This window comes from Paroedura picta, chromosome 6, assembly GCF_049243985.1.
Source record: "Paroedura picta isolate Pp20150507F chromosome 6, Ppicta_v3.0, whole genome shotgun sequence".
NCBI classification, from domain to species: domain Eukaryota; kingdom Metazoa; phylum Chordata; class Lepidosauria; order Squamata; family Gekkonidae; genus Paroedura; species Paroedura picta.
Genome location: NC_135374.1, coordinates 59776512 through 59794806, shown reverse-complemented (window position 1 = coordinate 59794806; position 18295 = coordinate 59776512). Strand labels below are relative to the sequence as shown.

Below are 18295 nucleotides of genomic sequence, written 5' to 3'. Positions count from 1 at the left end.
CTCTTTATGGTGCACTGAATGAATGCCTAATCACAACAAGAACAAATTCATCAGATAAGAATTTTCTTTCATCCCAGTAGGAGTTAATTCAGCAATGGAAGATCCTAAGGCAGGAAAAATCTTTGGTAAAAGAACAATAGTTCCTCATGGCTCGAGGACTCTCTGCAGTACATTTCTTCCTAAGTGTAACTCCCTACAGAAGAGGTGATATCTATCAATAATGCATGAACTAATGCAGTACTTCAATAATTCTATTTTAGGGGGTAGCAGAAGTGGCCACTCCTTTGAGAGAATACACTAGGAAATCCTCTTGCATGGAAAAGTCAGAAGATGTATAGACCAATGCTATATTTATATTGTGAGTTGCCTTGAGCTCCACAAGGAAGAAAGGTGGCTGATAAATGTTTTAAAGAAGTTATAGCCTCCCTTAGTCCTTGGGAATCCTTGGGATCAGCGGTCCCCAACCTCCCCCCCTCGCAGCGAGAAGCTAGCCGGGCCTGGTACCAAGGGCCTTCGCGGCCCAGTGGACTGGGGGTTGATGACCCCCGCTTGGGATAATGTGCAAACAGAAAATTTTCTCTCCAACAATGACTCATGGAAGGAGTAATAGGTTGACAACTTTTCTTGTAGACTTTGTGTGATCCAAAAAGAGTTGAAAGCCCAACACACATCCAGAATATGCAAATCCTCCTTTGTAGAAATAAGCTAAGTAATTATGAATTTCTGGGTCTGTGATAATTAGCATTATAATTTGGAATTAAGAAAGGATCTGGTTGTGATTCAACTTTGTGTTGGAAATTATAAAACACCTTACAAATTCAAAGCACCTCCTAGCTAGATAATATGCTACCTGGAACAAGAAAAACACCTTCAGAGAAGTATGTCAGAGTTCATAGGACCACATTTGAACTCCATGAAGAAATATGCTGGACAGGAGGAATAGAAATTGTCAGAACATTTTAATTATTATTATTTGATTTTTTAGAAAAGTTGGCTTTTATATCCTGTTTTTCACTATCTGAAAGAGCCTCAAAGCAGCTTACAATCACCTTCCTTTCCTCTTCCCACACAGACAACCTGTGAGGTAGGTGGGGCTGAGAGAGCTCTGATAGAACCACTCTGTAAGAACAGCTCTAACAGAACTGTGACTAGCCCATTGGCTGAATGTGAAGGAATGGGGAAATCAAACCTGGATCTCCAGATTAGAGGGTGCTGGTCTTAACCACTACACCAAGCTGTTTTTCTCCCTTAGGGCTCAATACGATTTACAACACGTTAAAACATACATAAATACATACTTTATTAATTACACAGCTGATGACCACACAGAGACCTTTACTTTTTAGAGAATGCTATACAGAGCAGGGATTGCTCTCTTAAGGGTTGTAGATCTAATATCAAAATCCAAACAATTCTGCAAAGAAATTTGCCATCATGCACAAAGCAAGAGGAAACTGAGATTTCAGGTCCAGAATGTTGTCTCAGAAAAGCCTTCCAGGAGTTGATGTATAATGTGATTGATGAAAACCTTAGTGAGACCAAGGGCTAATCAGATTTACTCTGCCTTCTGATTCCTGGAAGTGGGTCCCAAATCCATTGCTGAATGTTGGTTAATATATGAAGACAGAGGACATACTGCAGTCCAGTTTTTACTGATGAAGTTAGGAGGCAAGACAATTCATTCACTCAGATACAAACTTGTTATGTAGGGAAAATGTGTATTAAGTATTCTCTGTAAAGGTAAAGGTATCCCCTGTGCAAGCACCGAGTCATGTCTGACCCTTGGGGTGACGCCCTCTAGCGTTTTCATGGCAGACTCAATACGGGGTGGTTTGCCAGTGCCTTCCCCAGTCATTACCATTTACCCCCCAGCAAGCTGGGTACTCATTTTACCGACCTCGGAAGGATGGAAGGCTGAGTCAACCTTGAGCCGGCTGCTGGGATTGAACTCCCAACCTCATGGGCAAAGCTTTCAGGCGGCTGCCTTACCACTCTGCACCACAAGAGGCTCTAAGTATTCTCTGTACATGCATCTATATGAGTTTGTTGTGTTTGTCACTGTGAAATAACTGGAGGCCTGTAATAATAATCTTATATAAAAATGTAGCAAAAGCAGTCTTGTGACCCATTTGTTCTGGCCTAAACTTTTATGAGCCACAGCCCAGTCTGCCAAATGTATGAAGCAATACATTCAGTTGCCTGAAACAGAGAGAGATATATATTCAATGCAGCAAACATCAGAAGAGATTGGGAGGAACTGCTTTCCAAAACATGTGGACCAGTGGCATCGTTAAAACAAATTACTTTTTATTCAAGTTATAAGATTTTGTGTGCATTCACACTTTGTCAGATATGATACATGGCTACAACTGAATAGGTGAATCTTGTTAGATCTATACACACTAAAGCATAGTTCTAACAAGATTCAATCACAGTGGGTGCGGATCTCTCTAGATTGGGCTGACAGATTCAGGAGGTAGCCATGTTAATCTGAAGCAGCAGAACGAAGTTTGAATCCAGTGTCATCTTTAGGATCAACTTTTGTGTGCAAGCACACTTCCTTCATTTGTGGCTGAGTTATCTAAGTTATCTAAGCAGGATGAATCTTAATAGTGTCCTGTAAGAAAGGCAATCACCTTTTGTAAGAAGCTGACCACGCCCAGTCCCTGTAAAACCTATGTCTGATGGTATCAAATCTCCATATGAATTCCAACACAGCTGAATTCCTTCCCCAAAAGTACTTTCACTTTTAAGTTCAGGGGGAATGCAAATGCTTCCCTACCGATCCCATATCACTCACATGACACATTGCAGGATCCAGTACTGTGTGCATGGACACTGGATTCTGAAAGCTAATGTAAATACTCTGCCTAAAACATTTCACAAAGTACATTATTGTATGTCTTTAGTGCACATATGCTAGCTGATTATCTCTGCATCTCTAATGGAGCTATTTATTTGAATGAACTGTTGCTACAGTCAAACTTCACTGTAATCATACATTCAATGAAAGTAACTAACTCTACCATGGACCTTCTTACACTTACAGGATCCCATGCATCCCTTCATTTCATGAACCTATAATCTATACCATTTGACTGTGATATTAATAAAAAATTAGCACACTTACATTTGAAATAACTGCATCTTATCAGGTGGAAAAGAAAGCGCTGTGTCCAAGAATTTACAGGCTGATAAATATAAGGTCAGTTCATTCTGCTGTATGTCACTGAGTAAGGGACCATTGCCATCTCCTGACACTTTCTGTTTACTTAGTTTGCTATTGCTTCTGTAAGATTCATAAATAAGCAAAACAGAGATTTAAGAACAAGCAAACCCTTGTAAGCTACATTTTATTTACCTTATCTATTAATGTTATTTATAGTCCACTTTTTAAACTTGGAATCAAAGTGTGAGTCAACATAATTAATGGATGGGACACCCAATATACGATGCAATAGGATTATGGTTGCAGAACTAATCAGAAGTCTGAAAACAGAACTGAAGCAAAGAATAAGTATTAACATGACAGACTGAATGATGCAAAATTCCACAGCAAGGGGTCAGCTGAACTCCATCAAAAGTGGGAAGCACAATATAATTCAGGATTAAAAGGTAAAGGTAAAGGTATCCCCTGTGAAAGCACCGAGTCATGTCTGACCCCTGGGGTGACGCCCTCCAGCGTTTTCATGGCAGACTCAATACGGGGTGGTTTGCCAGTGCCTTCCCCAGTCATTACCGTTTTACCCCCCAGCAAGCTGGGTACTCATTTTACCGACCTCGGAAGGATGGAAGGCTGAGTCAACCTTGAGCCGGCTGCTGGGATTGAACTCCCAGCCTCATGGGCAAAGCTTTCAGACGGCTGCCTTACCACTCTGCGCCACAAGAGGCTCTTATGAGGTCTTTTCATGGTTTAGTTTCAATTTGTTCACCCTTAGAGGATTTGGATAAGGAGGTAAGCATACTACTTAAAATAGCAAGTACCTGGAGCTGCGTGTTAACTAAAAAAAGGATGATGTAATATACATATGAATGAAATGCTATTAGCCCCTTAGCGCTATTACAAAAGCTAGTGACAAAGTAAATGAGAAGCATTTGATAGATTTGTTGAGAGAAGGGCAACATCATTCCAGTTATATAATCTTATCCTGTATAAATGGCTGCTGTTCACTATGATATGGACCAGCACCACCACAGAGGAGACAAAGTTTTCAGATGCTTGCCATTTTTCTATTAATAACAATAGTAACTATAGGATTTAAATTTCTGTTCATGCCAATTTGACTATTTCCTTTTCACTCAAGAGACTTCATACCTTACAATAAAATAATCAGGGTACTATTCTGTTCCACACTTTTAAATATAATTGCAGAAATTAATCTTACAACTTCCCAGTTTCTACTAAAACATTTATATATAATGTATATACCATCCTTCCCCAAGGGCTCAGGGTAGTTTATAACATGTAAGATACATTCACAAGACATAATCCTAAAATTCAATTAAATTTAAAATTCCTAAATTCCTTAAAATCAGAAACTTACAGGTGTGGTTCATTAATGCCTAGGAGAAAACTGCGCTTTCTCAAAAAGTGTCTGTGTGGGAAATAAAGTGTTACAAGCAAGTTGTTCCTGTGGCAGCCAGATGTTACTGCATATGTCCATCTGTGTACATCCAGATGTATTTAGGGAGGACAATTACATTGATGTTCTATGCGCCTCAAGCTTAAACCTGGTGGAACAACTCTGTCTGCCAAGCTCTGCAGAACTGCTTTATGTGCCCACAAGGCCCTGATCTTGCTCAGAAGTATGTCCTACCAGGCTGGTTGAGGTCAACTATCTCTCTAGGGGCCAAGGACTAGGGTTGGATGATATGGCCGCTGAAGCAGCCGTTCCCGCCCATAGCAGCCAGCACCACGCCGCAGGCGGGGAGGCGCAGTGCTGGCTGTTACGGGCGGGAACGGCTGCTTTGGTGGCCGAATCGCACAACCCTACCAGGGACCTTTAGCAGATTTTGTGTGCTGGAGTGGAGACTCCTTTGAGATATATAGGGGAGTAGGTGGTCTCACACATACGAAGGTCCCAGACAGTTTAGGGCTTCTAAGGTAAGTACCAATGCTTTGAACCTAGTATTCTGACCATAAAATCTCTAAGGACTTTACAAACCAAACAATAAGACTGGGCACCCACAAGGACTTGCAGGAGGCATCTCATTTTCCCCTTGGTATTTTTGCTTCCCCTTCGCTGGCAGCCCACACAGCCTCTTCCTTTCTGCTGCCTTGTTTTCTCCTTCTCACCCACCAGCCAACCTAGCTTTATGTTCAGCTCTCCTTTCTTCCCTCCCCCAGCAGCCTATCCTCAGGAAAACTGAAATGTGTGGTGTTGACTGAGCCATGCCCAGTTGCGTGATCAGGAACTTGCAATGACTTGCAGGAGGAACCTCACTGTATCCCCTCCCCCACACTACTTCCTGTCCCCCCCCGGGCATCTCCCATATCCTCTTTTCTCTGCTTCCTTCATACCTAATCTTTTATCTTCTTCTTTATCTTCATCCATATCTATTATTTATTTACTGATCCTACATTTCTGCACAAAGGAGACCCAGTGCAGCTCATATAATCCTCTCCTCCATTTAACTCTCACACATTTAACTCTGTTAGGTAGGTTAGACTGAGAATGTTTGACTGGCTAAATTTTTGAGTTAATTCAGTAAATACATTCAGCTGTTAATAATCAATGTGAATCATCTTACTTTATATTCTGCTGTAATTCTCTCCAGTATCTATGCAATGTTAAAGTCTTGGTTAGCAGTAGACTTTAAAAAACAAGTAACATTGCTGTTAGTGGTAGCCAAAGCTACCATAGCAAAAAGTTCTGTCAAAATTGTTTGTTTTCTCTTTTTGTCTCAGTATTTGAGAATTACATTCACAAACTATTGCTTACTTCACAGGTTCTTCTTCTTCTGCTAAATCCTCCTCCAGTTGCATAAAAGTTTGAATCTGATAGAAATGAGGGAGGGAAAAAATCAAGTATTAGTATATGCACCCCTAAAATTTAAAACAAATTATATATTACATTATGAACATACATGCACATATGCTTTGTACATTAGAAGGAAAAAGACATACTTATTTTGTTTGGGAGGAGGGCTAGTATTATATTGACTAGTTTATAAAAATTATTCCTTACCAGCTCTGTCACCATAATTGGCCATAATGAGGTTAGATGCTGAGGTGAAATTCTCAGCAACAAAACTCTGAAAAACAGGAACATCTGGGCAGCAACTATAGAAGTTTGTCCAACACGCAAGTTGTCAGTCAGTCTCTCTGGAATAAATTTACAGGAATTAGCACAAGTGAATTGAGTGCAATGAATCAAAACTACTAAAATATGTTTTAGTTATAGGATCTTGCCCTAATAATTGTGTTTGTTGTTGAAAATTAGTAGACCTCTGATAAGTCTGAAATGAAATAATTTCAGGCTGCCATTTTTAGTAACAAAATAACTTCTGATATTTTACTTCTATTTTTACTATTTTACTTATATTCTTCCATCTACATATTTTGCTATACAGAGGATGCAGAGATAAATATCTTAAGCTTGGATCTTTTACTTTCCTTCCACTTGTACAACATGCTCCTCCACTACAGAGCATATTTTTCCAGCATTAGATGCTAACTACTCTTACTGCAGAAATAAATATAGGATCCAAACCATTATTTTCTTGAGACTTTGAAAGACAGAACCGAGACTTGTGTTTCTCATCCAAAAACTTTATGTGTCCACCTCCTGCCAAGTCCGGTATTCTTCAAAGGGAGACTTAACCTCTAAGATCTCAATGACCATTGGAGTTAAGCAAGGCTGTATTCTGGCCCCCTTGTTGTTTAATTTATTCATTAATGATTTAGCGTTAAAACTGGAACCTATTAATGGTCATCCCCCAAAACTTGGGTCCCAGCATATTCCTTTGTTGTTGTATGCCGACGATACTACAATACTCTCATATACAAGGGTTGGCTTACAACGATACTTATCCACCTTTTACTAATATTGCCAAGATAATAAGTTAGTAATTAACTATGGTAAAACAAAAGTTTTGGCTTTCTCTAAGAGCTGCAATGACTTCGTCTATTGGAGGCACTTCAATAGAACAAGTCAAAATATTTAAGTATCTAGGTGTTACCTTCCAGTATAACCAGAAATGGAGCCCCCACTGCCAACGAGCTATCAATCTGGCCAAATCCTCATCTTCCTTGATAAAACAGTTCTTTTTCTCTGCGAAAGGTAACCAATTTATCCCTGCAGCAATTAAAATTTTTAATGCCAAAGTAATGCCCCAGCTCCTGTTTGGATGCCCCTTATGGGTTCCTGCCTTTAATAAATCTATTGAGGGTGTTCAATCTGCTTTCTATAGGCAAATTGCAGGGGTTCCCAACTGTGTCCCCTACCATGCCATTTGCGCAGAATTTGGCCAAATTAGGGTAGAGACAAGGGCCTGGATAGCTACTTTTAAATTTTGGGTCAGACTGTTTTTTAGAATAGAAACTGGCAGCCTTTTAACTTGTCTAAAAAGTGACCCTCTTAAATTTCAATGGTTCCAGGCTATTGAACAAAAATTAGTCTCCATTGGCATCGATCTGAACTCCCTACTACCTCTGGAAGAAAAATGTATCTTCCGGATTATTAAACAGAGAATATTAGACCATGAGCAGCAGGAACTCATACCTACCCAGCCTCGAGTCTGCTCACCAGCATTCTTTGGCATCACTATGCAGAGAAATATTATGCCTACATATTTGCATCTCCTTGATGTCCCACCCCTGAGAAGAGCTTTTCTCCTGGCACGAATGAATGCTCTCCCCTCAAAGGTCTTAGAGGGAAGATTCCACCATATCCCATACCATGCGAGACTCTGTCCGTGTGGTTCTGGTTGCCCTGATTCTGTCTCACACATTTTGTTAGATTGCCCCTTATATGAGCAGTGTCGGGATGACAGCTTTGTTGCTTTGCTGGGAAACAAGCCTTCTGTAAGTAAATCTATGACCTTGCAATTTCTGCTCTCTGACAAAGACCCAGAGATAACCATTTTAGTTGCCAGAGTTTTATCTAAGATGCTTTTATAATATGCTGTCTACCTTGTATTTTATCTTTTATAGTTTATTTAATCATTTTAAGATCTGTTTGGTTATGTAACCCCATTTTATTATTTTGTTGAAATTTTAAACCCTATTTTTATATGTCTTATACATTTTATGCCAATAAAAGGTTACTGACTGACTGACTGACTGACTGAAAGACAGTCTGGATTTATAAGTTTGCTATATCTTAACCATTAGTGGCTCTTATTTTTTAAAGAGCCATGTAGGCGACCCTGTCCAGGCCTGGACAGCCACCCTGTCCGGGTCAGTGGCCCAATTGGGCCAGTCCCTGGAGCGTCCGCCTCCAGGACCTGAGCACATGGGCCAATCCGGACGCCTTCAAACGGGCTTTGAAGTTAGTTAATTTATAAAATGGCGTAACTGAAAACTGGGCTCCAGGAAACTGGACACCATAAAGCATTCAACAAAGCTGACTTTACAAGGACAGCTTTTTTCAGGGGTATAGGCATCCATTAACACTGGGCAAACATGCAGAACTGCAATTAATGTCATGTCATGCAACTGTGTAACAGTAAAGTTCTTTGTTGGGTAGTTTCCTGAAAGAAACATGGTTATTCTAAAGGAAGATTCATTTATTTGCCTATGCAGAAAATGAGGCCAGCCAGAAAACCACATATTGGCAAGCTCAGCACAGAGCTAAGCTGCAGTATCAGTTGAGCAACAACTTGCTAAACTTTGCTTCCTTCTTCAATTAAACCTTGCTTTTATAAACAATGTGCTTCACTGCCTAACTGGAACATCTGCTTGACTATACTATTGTTTCTAGGAAGACTGCACAAGATCTATAACAGATCACATTAAAGGCCCAGTTGATTATTCTGTTTTTCACAGCAGATGTGCACCTGGAAAGTTCAGGAACAGATGAAAGTAGCAGCTTCCCACTGCAATTACCCACCCAGCAATTAGTATCACCATTTATTGTGGAAGTAAATTATGTAAGATTGTGTGAAGAATTTCTTTTTGTTGGACATCCTGAATCAACTAACCAAGTACATTCCTGGGTGATCTTGAATTCTGGTATTATTAAATATATGTAAAGAAGCCTCTCTATCTTCTTTCTCTGCACAAGACCTTTAATAAAGCTCTCTTGTCTCTCCCGACAGTTGCCTTTTTCTAAACTAGAGACCTCAAATGCTCCATTGTAATTCTGTGCATCTTTTCTAGCACACTGATATCTTTTTTTAACATGCGATGACTAGAATTGTACACAGTATTCTAAAGAATGCCACAAAATACAAAGGTATTATAATAATAGTTGCTTTATCTTCAATCCCTTTCACTATCATTATTATTATCATTATTTGATTTCCATACTGCCCTCCCAGTGTACTGGCTCAGAGCAGCGTACAATATATGGCCATAATAACATTAACAAAACGTACAATAAAATAAGATTTAAACTAAAATTGGATTGTTCAACAATGGCAGTATTGATCAGACAGATACTATATCACTCAGCTCTCTTATTACTAGATTGCAGTCCAGAGGTGGTTTTGATGGGTGGCCCCGGTAGATGTTATCTAATTTACTGTCCCCAACCAAAAGCCTGGCAGAAGAGCTGCGTCTTACAGGCTCTGCGGAACTTAGCAGAACACCGAACAAATAATCCTTAGGAGATCACCAAACAAACAGCAAATTTTTCATAGTACTTTTATTGTATATAATAATAGACCACTCTCACCTTGTATCAAAGGCAGGTAAAGGTGATATTGATCAATTTCTCCACTGAAAACAGCAAATGCTTGACGCTTCAACAACATTGCCTTTTGTTCAAAACTCGGGTAAAGTTTCAAAGAACTGCTCTGCATACCTATGATTAAGAATAATCTTGGCATTAAATTGCAACTTTTTATGAAATAATCATTGATTATCTAATAAACAAGCAAAAACAAAAATATTCTATAGCAGTTTGAACAGTTAAGCAGTTCACCATGTTCTTGTTGATTTAACTTAGTATTGCATTAAAAGACAATCAATTTTTGGTGAATACTTACTCATCAAGTCTTTAAACATAGTTTTTTCATGTGTAAGAAAATGATCAATAATGGATCGCCAACTGCAGGATAAGACAAATCAAGTAAAAATTAGTGCAGTCAAGCATAAACTCTGTAACCTTTCCCTTCACGACTGCTTAAATACATTTTCTACATTCTAAGTGATTTCAATACTGTAAGCAAGTTGCAGAAATCCTTCATATAGTGACTAAAGCACCTGACTGGACAGACATATGCATCTATCAGAAAAGTACACATACAATTTGCTACGCGAAGCAACTCACTTTTGATTAGACCATTTTGGCTTCTATAAAGCTGCCATGAAAGAGAACCAATTAATATTTAATGTCAAATCTTATATTTTTAAACAGTTGTCTGTTGGCTGCACCCACCGGATGGATCATGAGAGGAACTTGTGGATAAAGTTTTTCTTCATTTTCCTTCCCCTGACTGCCTCTACTTAGGGCTCTCCCATATGGGCAAAATTGGCTTCCCTATTGCACAAGGATTATTCCGCTGCAACATGTGGGGGACAATTTTGCTGAATTGCCCACACTTATTACAGATTTATGTGCTGCATGACACATCAATCAGAAAGATCCCCTGAAACCTTGGAGAGGGCACTCATAAGAAACCTGAGGGTTTCATTGATCATGGCAGAAGCCTCAAAGAAGAAAAATCTATACTTCATTATATTCCTTTGGCAGTACAGGAACAAAACAGCAAAAAAAGACTCCAGGAACAAAATAATTTTAAAATTCTGAAACTGTAACTCTCAGTTTCATCCTATATACACTGCAATTAATTTCTTTCTTGGGGGTGGTATGGAACACTAAAAGACAATTGCCATTTTTAAGGTTGAAGAACACGCAGAGTATGGAATTGTAGGAGATTTAATAAAGCACATTCTTTAATTAAATAAGACTACTGGCAAATTATTCTATAGAGAGGTTTCAAATGGAAAGTATTTTACAGTTTCATGAAAACTCACAAATCTGCTAGTTAGTTTATTAAGGAAAAAAAAGACAGACACACAAGATTGCCCCAATTATATTTCTTACTGAATGCATGAAGTGTCCATCTGGAAAAAAGCTGGATCCATATAGAGTTCTAGAACATCTTTTTTCCATGCTCGCTTGGTATAGGCATAGCCACTTAGAGAACTAAGCAACTGAGAACCAGCACGGAAGCTAGGAAGATTGTAGGCACTGTTAACAACACAACAAAAAATTAATGCACTCAGCAAGGGAGACAAAAAGATGCTTGTTTTATGGAGAAATTATAGCCTGTAATTGCCTTTTATGGAAGAATGGATATTTACAGTAGTTATAGGCTTCGTTGTTCTTTTTATTTTCTGTTTATAGTATTAAATTAAAAACAAGAAGTTACAGGCACTGTTTTCCTAAAGACAAAAGAATATTAGCCCTAGCGTGATGGGTTCATCATATTTAGTATTTATAGTATTTGAAAATAAGCTACAGCCTTGATGAATTATCCAAGAATTACTGTACATAGAATCAGACTCCAGTAGTGTCAACTAGAGAGAGATACCTGTAAGGTATACACGTTTCCACTCTTTACCCCTATTTCTGTTACTGCAGTCTGTATTAGGTATTGCTTTATTGACCAGATAGCCTTTTATATCATTCAATGGGTAGAACTGGGGGACAGTTATGCACATGGCTTGACTCTCTGGTTAATGCAAAATTTGGCAGTGGGTAATATACACTAAGTTCACCTGACCAGCACAGCATGGAAGTAGCTTAAAAGGTGTTCATAGATATGTACCTGTCCGAGTGTGTTACAGATTATTTACAGGAAAAAGCTATTTACCTGTGATTGCGTAAGTAAGGAAACACATAATAGAGCAATCGTGATATCAATGGCACTGCTTTCTCTTTCTCATCACTACGATAGACCATATCCAGGAGAGAAGCGAGAACCTATAGAAACAGTGTTCCATATTAATGAAGTGTCCTTAACTATTACAGGAGTTAGTTAGCTGAGCAGAACTAGTGAACAGTTCCTGTACTTTCCTTGATTAGATTTGAATTGTACATTGTTATATTTCACAATGTACTTACTACATTTCATCATCCCTTGGTCCTGCCTTCTTTTATTGTTTCACACATAAAAGATCTGCCTGTGGTGAGGCACTACACTGCATCTGCAAAAGTGGGCTCAATACTCCATGAGAACTTAAAACTGAGTTAATTTTTAAAGTGACAATATAAACTATATGTAGTTCCATTTTATAAATTAAAATAAAATTGGTACCGATTTTTTAAATGACAAAAAAAGTAAAAGAAATACACAAAATCTGAAACAGCATCCAGAAATGAAAAAATACAATTAAGTGTGGGGGGACAGAATGAAATATGTGACGCTGATGAAAACTGGAAAAATGCTGTCTTTTCAACATACTATGCCCATGAAAAACAACAACAAGATGACCTAAATGCTACCTCCCATGTCTACTTCATTCAATAAACTACTCTGTTTAAAATTTAGCCCTGGATGTGAATGCAGCATTTCCACAGCTGGGTGCAGAAGAGGGCAAAAGTACTGCAAGCACCATTTGCCCAATGGAAACAAGACTCACCTCTGCAAGGAGAGAGAGGGCCTGAACACTGTACACAGATGGGGCAGAGGCAGAGACCATGGAGGAAGGGACTGTTGAAGCATCTGCAGAAGAAGTGATACTTTACTGTTTCTATTTGGTGGAAGGCAACACAGAGAGAAGCAGTGGGGAAGCACTCTCTCTCTCTTTCAACAGAAACCAGAGGCATGGACATTTCCTTAGATTGGAAGCCTGTGACCTGAGATAGGACATTCTGGTCAATTTTGCACCAGAGATGGGGAGAAACGCATCTTTTTGGTTTTGCATCTCAAGGACTCAAGGCGTTATAAAACAGGATTCACAGCAAGAAAGTTCTTTTAACACATTGAAAGGTAACAGGAAGACATCAACACAGGCTCCTTTGAAACTTCCCTGAACTCCTCATATCTCAAGGCTCATATACAATGAACTAGGTCCGCAATTAAAGTCATTTGTATCTCACTTGCAAATGCTTTTCTAGACAGCACAATTATCGGCCAGATAAGGACATTACCTCCGCTCCTGATCATTAATCACCCATTACAGAAACACCCAATTAGCCTGGATCCTGACCCCTGTACCCATAGGATCTCAGATCTTCAACTTGCACCAATTAGTGTAAAACCTGAATCCACCAATGGACACCTCAATTTTACTCCCTTGGTCCAATAGTGATTCAAATGTGAAATATGATGCATGGGCTTTACCACTAGAGCCCAGATGAACTGAGGTCCATAAAACAGCGTAACATGCCACTCAAATGCTGTAACTCATCTATTTATTATATTACTAGGGCCAAAGCCCATTGTCTCCAAGAATACAACGGACGCTAGAGGGGAGCACTCTGCAGCCTCCTGCCAGCTCTGTCAGGGTTCTGAGGCAATTTGCAGTTGGACATGACAGTTAGGACGGCCTTGGGGCAAAAAGGGCTGGCGCAGCTTGTGTTCTCATCCCCCTTGGCAGCCCTGCTGACCTCCTCTCCCTGCGGTGGTCAGGAGCAGACTGGCAGCCAGACTGGGCTGGGTGAATGGAAATTTGGTCTGTCCTGGTGAGGGGCCAATAGGAAGGCACTTCGCGTGCCTCCCCATTGGCTGCTTGGCCCTGGATGGACACTCAGAGGGCCCAATCAGGAGCCGCTTTGCGGCTCCTGATTGGGCCCTCTGAGTTTTTATCCTGGACAGGGCCCGCCCTAACTCCTCCCCAGGTGGCCATACCCTTTTATTTAATACTGCAGGAGCGGTTAAAGATATATAGACATCTTCCACTGCTACAAAAACATTTGCACGACAGGCAAAGACTCATTCTCTTTCTCTCTTGTGCTTTTCTTCCCCATTTTAATCTATTATGTCTTTTTACCCTGGCTACTCTTCTATTATCATCTCCTTCCCCAGTTTATGATCAGTCCCCCACACTACAAGACAATATAGAAGATTTCACTATATTAATCTGGAGAGTTGTGCAGACAACAGACTGGAAAGTTTTGGTCTTTCCCCAGTGCTGTGCTCCAGCTCTGCATGTGTAAGGAGATGCCCTGACATGGTAGCCTTGGCACAGGGACTGCTCTGATCATTCGTGGCATTTGTTCACTAGTTTGTCCAAATAGTTTTCTTACCACATAATTCATCTTCAACATTAGACTCATCTAAAGAGATCTGAGGCTGTGCTTTCACTTCAAGGTTCCTGCTCAGCCAACTAGTCTGTTCCAAGGAAGAACCAGCAATGTTCCCCACAGCTTCCAAGATTTTCTGGGTCACCTCCTGATTAAGCAAACAAAACCAACTAAGAAGAAAGCATTCAGAAATTGACTAAAATAAATACTATCCACTACATAAAGGGGTATTTATTTTAGTGTAATAAAGCACACAAAATGTAAAAATCACAAATATGGCTATACCTGAACTGTTTGCTAGTGTCTAGTCTCTCATTATATGTCATGGTGGATAAGAATTTGTCTAAATGACAAAAGCCAGTAATCTGTGGTTGATTATGATTATGGCTATGAAGCCAGCAGGTTCTGTGGCTATGAAACCTGAAAGGGTAATGGAAATCTGAAAGTTCAATGGAAGATCCTCTTGGAAACTGAAATGAGCCAATTAGATCATAACAGATGAGTTCTAAGGAACTATTTCTAATACTATTTCATTATTTTAACAGTGAAACGAAGAAACTGATCACTTGATGGAAGGAAAACATTACAGTTGTCCTATTTTTTATGAATAGGGTTTACTACAAATTCAATGGGAGCAGCCATTGCTCTATCAACTGCAGCTTCAGCCAAGCCACAGATCAGAACTCTACATATAAGTCCTAAATAAATGAGGATGTTATGCTGCTCTGAGTGCCTTGAAGTGAGATAAAAATGCACTAAGGCAGATATCATGACATTATGATATTAGATGTTATATTTGTTGCATAACTGCAAGAAAATTTTGCTTGTTTTGATTAAACATTTGGGTACTTCATGCTTACAGTGAGGCAGTGAAAAAGGACATAATTCCATAAGAAGGTCAGTTTGTAGCCAAGTAACTTCTACGTGTGTAAAAATTAACAGAATTGATGAAACTAAACTTTCAGCATGTGCGTGGGGAGGGCGGGGGCTCAGTGGTAGGAATAGTAGTTATGTGTTGACTCAGGAGTAAGTCTCTTGAACAGTTGCAGTACTGGACCCTTTGGTTATTGATTGATTCTTTCCATGAATACTGGTTCGGGATGGATCTGCTAGACTTGGTATAGTGGTTAGGAGTGTGGACTTCTAATCTGGCAAACTGGGTTTGATTCCGCGCTCCCCCACATGCAACCAGCTGGGTGACCTTGGGCTCCCCACAGCACAGATAGAGCTGTTCTGCCCGAGCAGTGATATCAGGTCTCCCTCAGCCTCACCCACCTCAGATGATGTCTGTTGAAATCTGGGCATTTGGAGAGGAAAGGGAAGGTGATTGTAAGCTGCTTTGAGGCTCCTTCGGGTAGATATACTCCCCTGTCACCAGAGAGGAGGAGGCAGCATTTTAGAATATATGTGTTTTTAGAATGCATATAAATTATATTTTAAGATTTTAATAGTAATTATTGTTTATTTTATTGTTATTGTCTGATATTATTGTTTCTTGTTATGCTTGTGCTGTTACCGGTCCTGACCCCTTGAGGAAGGGTAGGATATACATTTTATTTTTTTATTATGGTTATTATTATTATACCACAGGACATCAGTTTCAGCTGTTCCAATTTGCCAGCTGTCCATCCACTAGAAGCATGAAATTCTATAAATCTGACAGGCTGGATTGCTGAGACATGCCTTCCTGGTATGCATCACAGGGCTGGGTTCTTTTTGCCCAGCAGGGATTAGTCAGGCTGCTTCTAAAAACACCCTGAGCTGCACCCTTGTGATGCTGCTATGTTAGTGTTTGCCTAGCAGGAAGTATTTTGTTTTTTTGCTACGGCAACTGCTTCAGCAAGTGCCAAGTCCTGAATCCCTGGACTCTGATTTCTACCTGTGCTGCTCTGGTAGGAAAGAATCACGAACGGAAGAACCAAGAGTGCCCTAAGTTCAAAACTCAAATGCCCAGATTTCAGAAAAATACTGTCCATATCAAGGACCCAGGAACAGTGGAAGAAATTATCTGTGGAGCTGCCAAACTTTAGACTTTGATATGACACTAAGGAGAATTTCCCTTAAGATTGACCTTTTTCTTGTTAAACTTGCTTGGCTGTTAGTAACTAAACACTAAATGGTCAATTAATTTGGTTTTGCTACCACACCATGTTTCCTTCCAACTGGTTAACAAACTTTAAGGAACAGGAGCTAATTACAGCCTCCACTGACCTATCCCCCTTTCCCTTACTCTGGAAGAAGATGCTCAGTATATGCCATGGAATACCTGCAGATCTTTCTGATCCTTCTTATTCTCCTGGGTTGGAATTCTAGTTACAAAATCATTTAGGGTGCTGTGGAAGAAAAAGCTAAAATTAGCACACTGAACAACTGTAGTGATTAGTGCATTTTTTTACATCAATTGTTATTTGTTATGACCATACCTGAGCAACAAGAAGTAACCAGGTGGAGCCAAATTTAATTGTACTGATTCTTTCAGCACTCCTAACAATGACTGGAAGTTCTCCTGCAAAGCTGAGGCTGGAAGTCTGAAAGACACCTGAAAGTCAGTAATGGCTCATAAAAGCCACATATACAGAAAACAAAAAGCAACACAATATTTAATTATCTGTCATTGAGTATCTTAGTAAAGAGAGAGATTAAAAAAAATATACCAAGAGACGCTGACTCTAGATAATAGGATATACTGTGGAATACTCATTAACTACTGCAACTTTTTGCAGCTATAGAATTACAGTTGGAAGGGGTCATACAGGCCATCTAGTCCAACCCCCTGCTCAATGCAGGATCAGCCTAAAGCATCCAGGGTGTATACTGCACGGAGCTTTTATTCCAACCCCAGCTCGATTCAGTCCCTGCCCTCTACACAGAATGTGATTTCCGTTTTGATTTGGGGTGATTTAAATTTTCCTTCTGCAGCAAGAAGGATTGATCTGGAGTGACCCTACCTTTATTGTGCGATATCTTGGAGTGCTTTTAATGCTCAATATATTTTAAAATTGCATTGTTTTGAATCTGGGCTCTCCTCCGTGGTAGGGAACCCATGACTGGCCACAGGTGGTCATGTGATAAACCTGCCTTAAAGGAGAAGCCCCTATTTTCTCTCAACTTCTGTTGGTCTTGGATTTTTTTTCCTGCCTTCTTGGATCCTCTTACCCCCCCCCCCCCTTCAAGAAAAGAAAGGATTTTTTCCTCCCTCCTCTGACTTCTTGGATCCTCTCCCCACTTCAAGAAAACAAAGAAAGAGTCTCCATTTGCCTCCCCCCCTCTTCTGAGCCTCCCTAACCACGTGCAGAACACTTTCCTGTTTCAATGGGGAGGGGGGGAGAGGAAGACTTGAGTTCAAAGCGATCTGAATTCAGCAGGATTGACAATGGAATAAACAAAGTAAGTCCAGACTCTGCCCAGGATAAGTACCTGTCCAGCTGCTGCTTAAAGATCGCCAGTGAGGGGGAGCTCACTACCTCCTTGGGCAGCTAATTCCACTGCTAAACTACTGTGAAATTTTGTTCCCAATATCTAGTCAATACACAAGACTTAAACCCATTGCTACTGGGTCTATCCTCTGCTGTCAACAGGTACCATTCCCTGCCCTCCTCTAAGTGACAACCTTTCAAATACTTAAAGAGAGCCATCATATACCCATCTCAACCTCCTCTTCTCCAAGTTAAACCTTCCCAAATCCCTCAGATTTCCTCATACACACAAAGAAGCTAAAAGAAAATCATTTTTTTTCTCCAAGGACATTCAATATGCTATAATTTCTGCAAGATTAGTTTTTGCTGGATATTGGGAAAGGAACATAACTCCAAATAAATAGGAATGGTTGGAGAAAGTAAAGGAATGCATATAGTTAACTATAACTTCAATAAATGGAACTTCATTCTGACTAGCATGGTGAAATGAATTTAACGTCTACATGATTTGTTTACAAA

At 39.9% G+C, this 18295-nt stretch overlaps 1 protein-coding gene across 2 annotated transcripts in view; it reads right to left on the bottom strand.

Moving 5' to 3' along the window:
• Positions 1 to 18295, bottom strand: part of DOP1B (DOP1 leucine zipper like protein B) — an 82327-nt gene that overhangs the window by 6540 nt on the left and 57492 nt on the right. For both annotated transcript variants that reach the window (XM_077342657.1, XM_077342658.1), the window contains exons 25-35: positions 16784 to 16888; positions 16627 to 16693; positions 14364 to 14508; positions 12755 to 12837; positions 11986 to 12095; positions 11214 to 11360; positions 10153 to 10214; positions 9840 to 9968; positions 6189 to 6325; positions 5943 to 5998; positions 3131 to 3289 (exon numbers count right to left, since the gene is read on the bottom strand). In XM_077342657.1, coding sequence (XP_077198772.1) covers positions 3131 to 3289; positions 5943 to 5998; positions 6189 to 6325; positions 9840 to 9968; positions 10153 to 10214; positions 11214 to 11360; positions 11986 to 12095; positions 12755 to 12837; positions 14364 to 14508; positions 16627 to 16693; positions 16784 to 16888 — 1200 coding nt within the window. The remainder of the gene's footprint in view (positions 1 to 3130; positions 3290 to 5942; positions 5999 to 6188; positions 6326 to 9839; positions 9969 to 10152; positions 10215 to 11213; positions 11361 to 11985; positions 12096 to 12754; positions 12838 to 14363; positions 14509 to 16626; positions 16694 to 16783; positions 16889 to 18295) is intronic.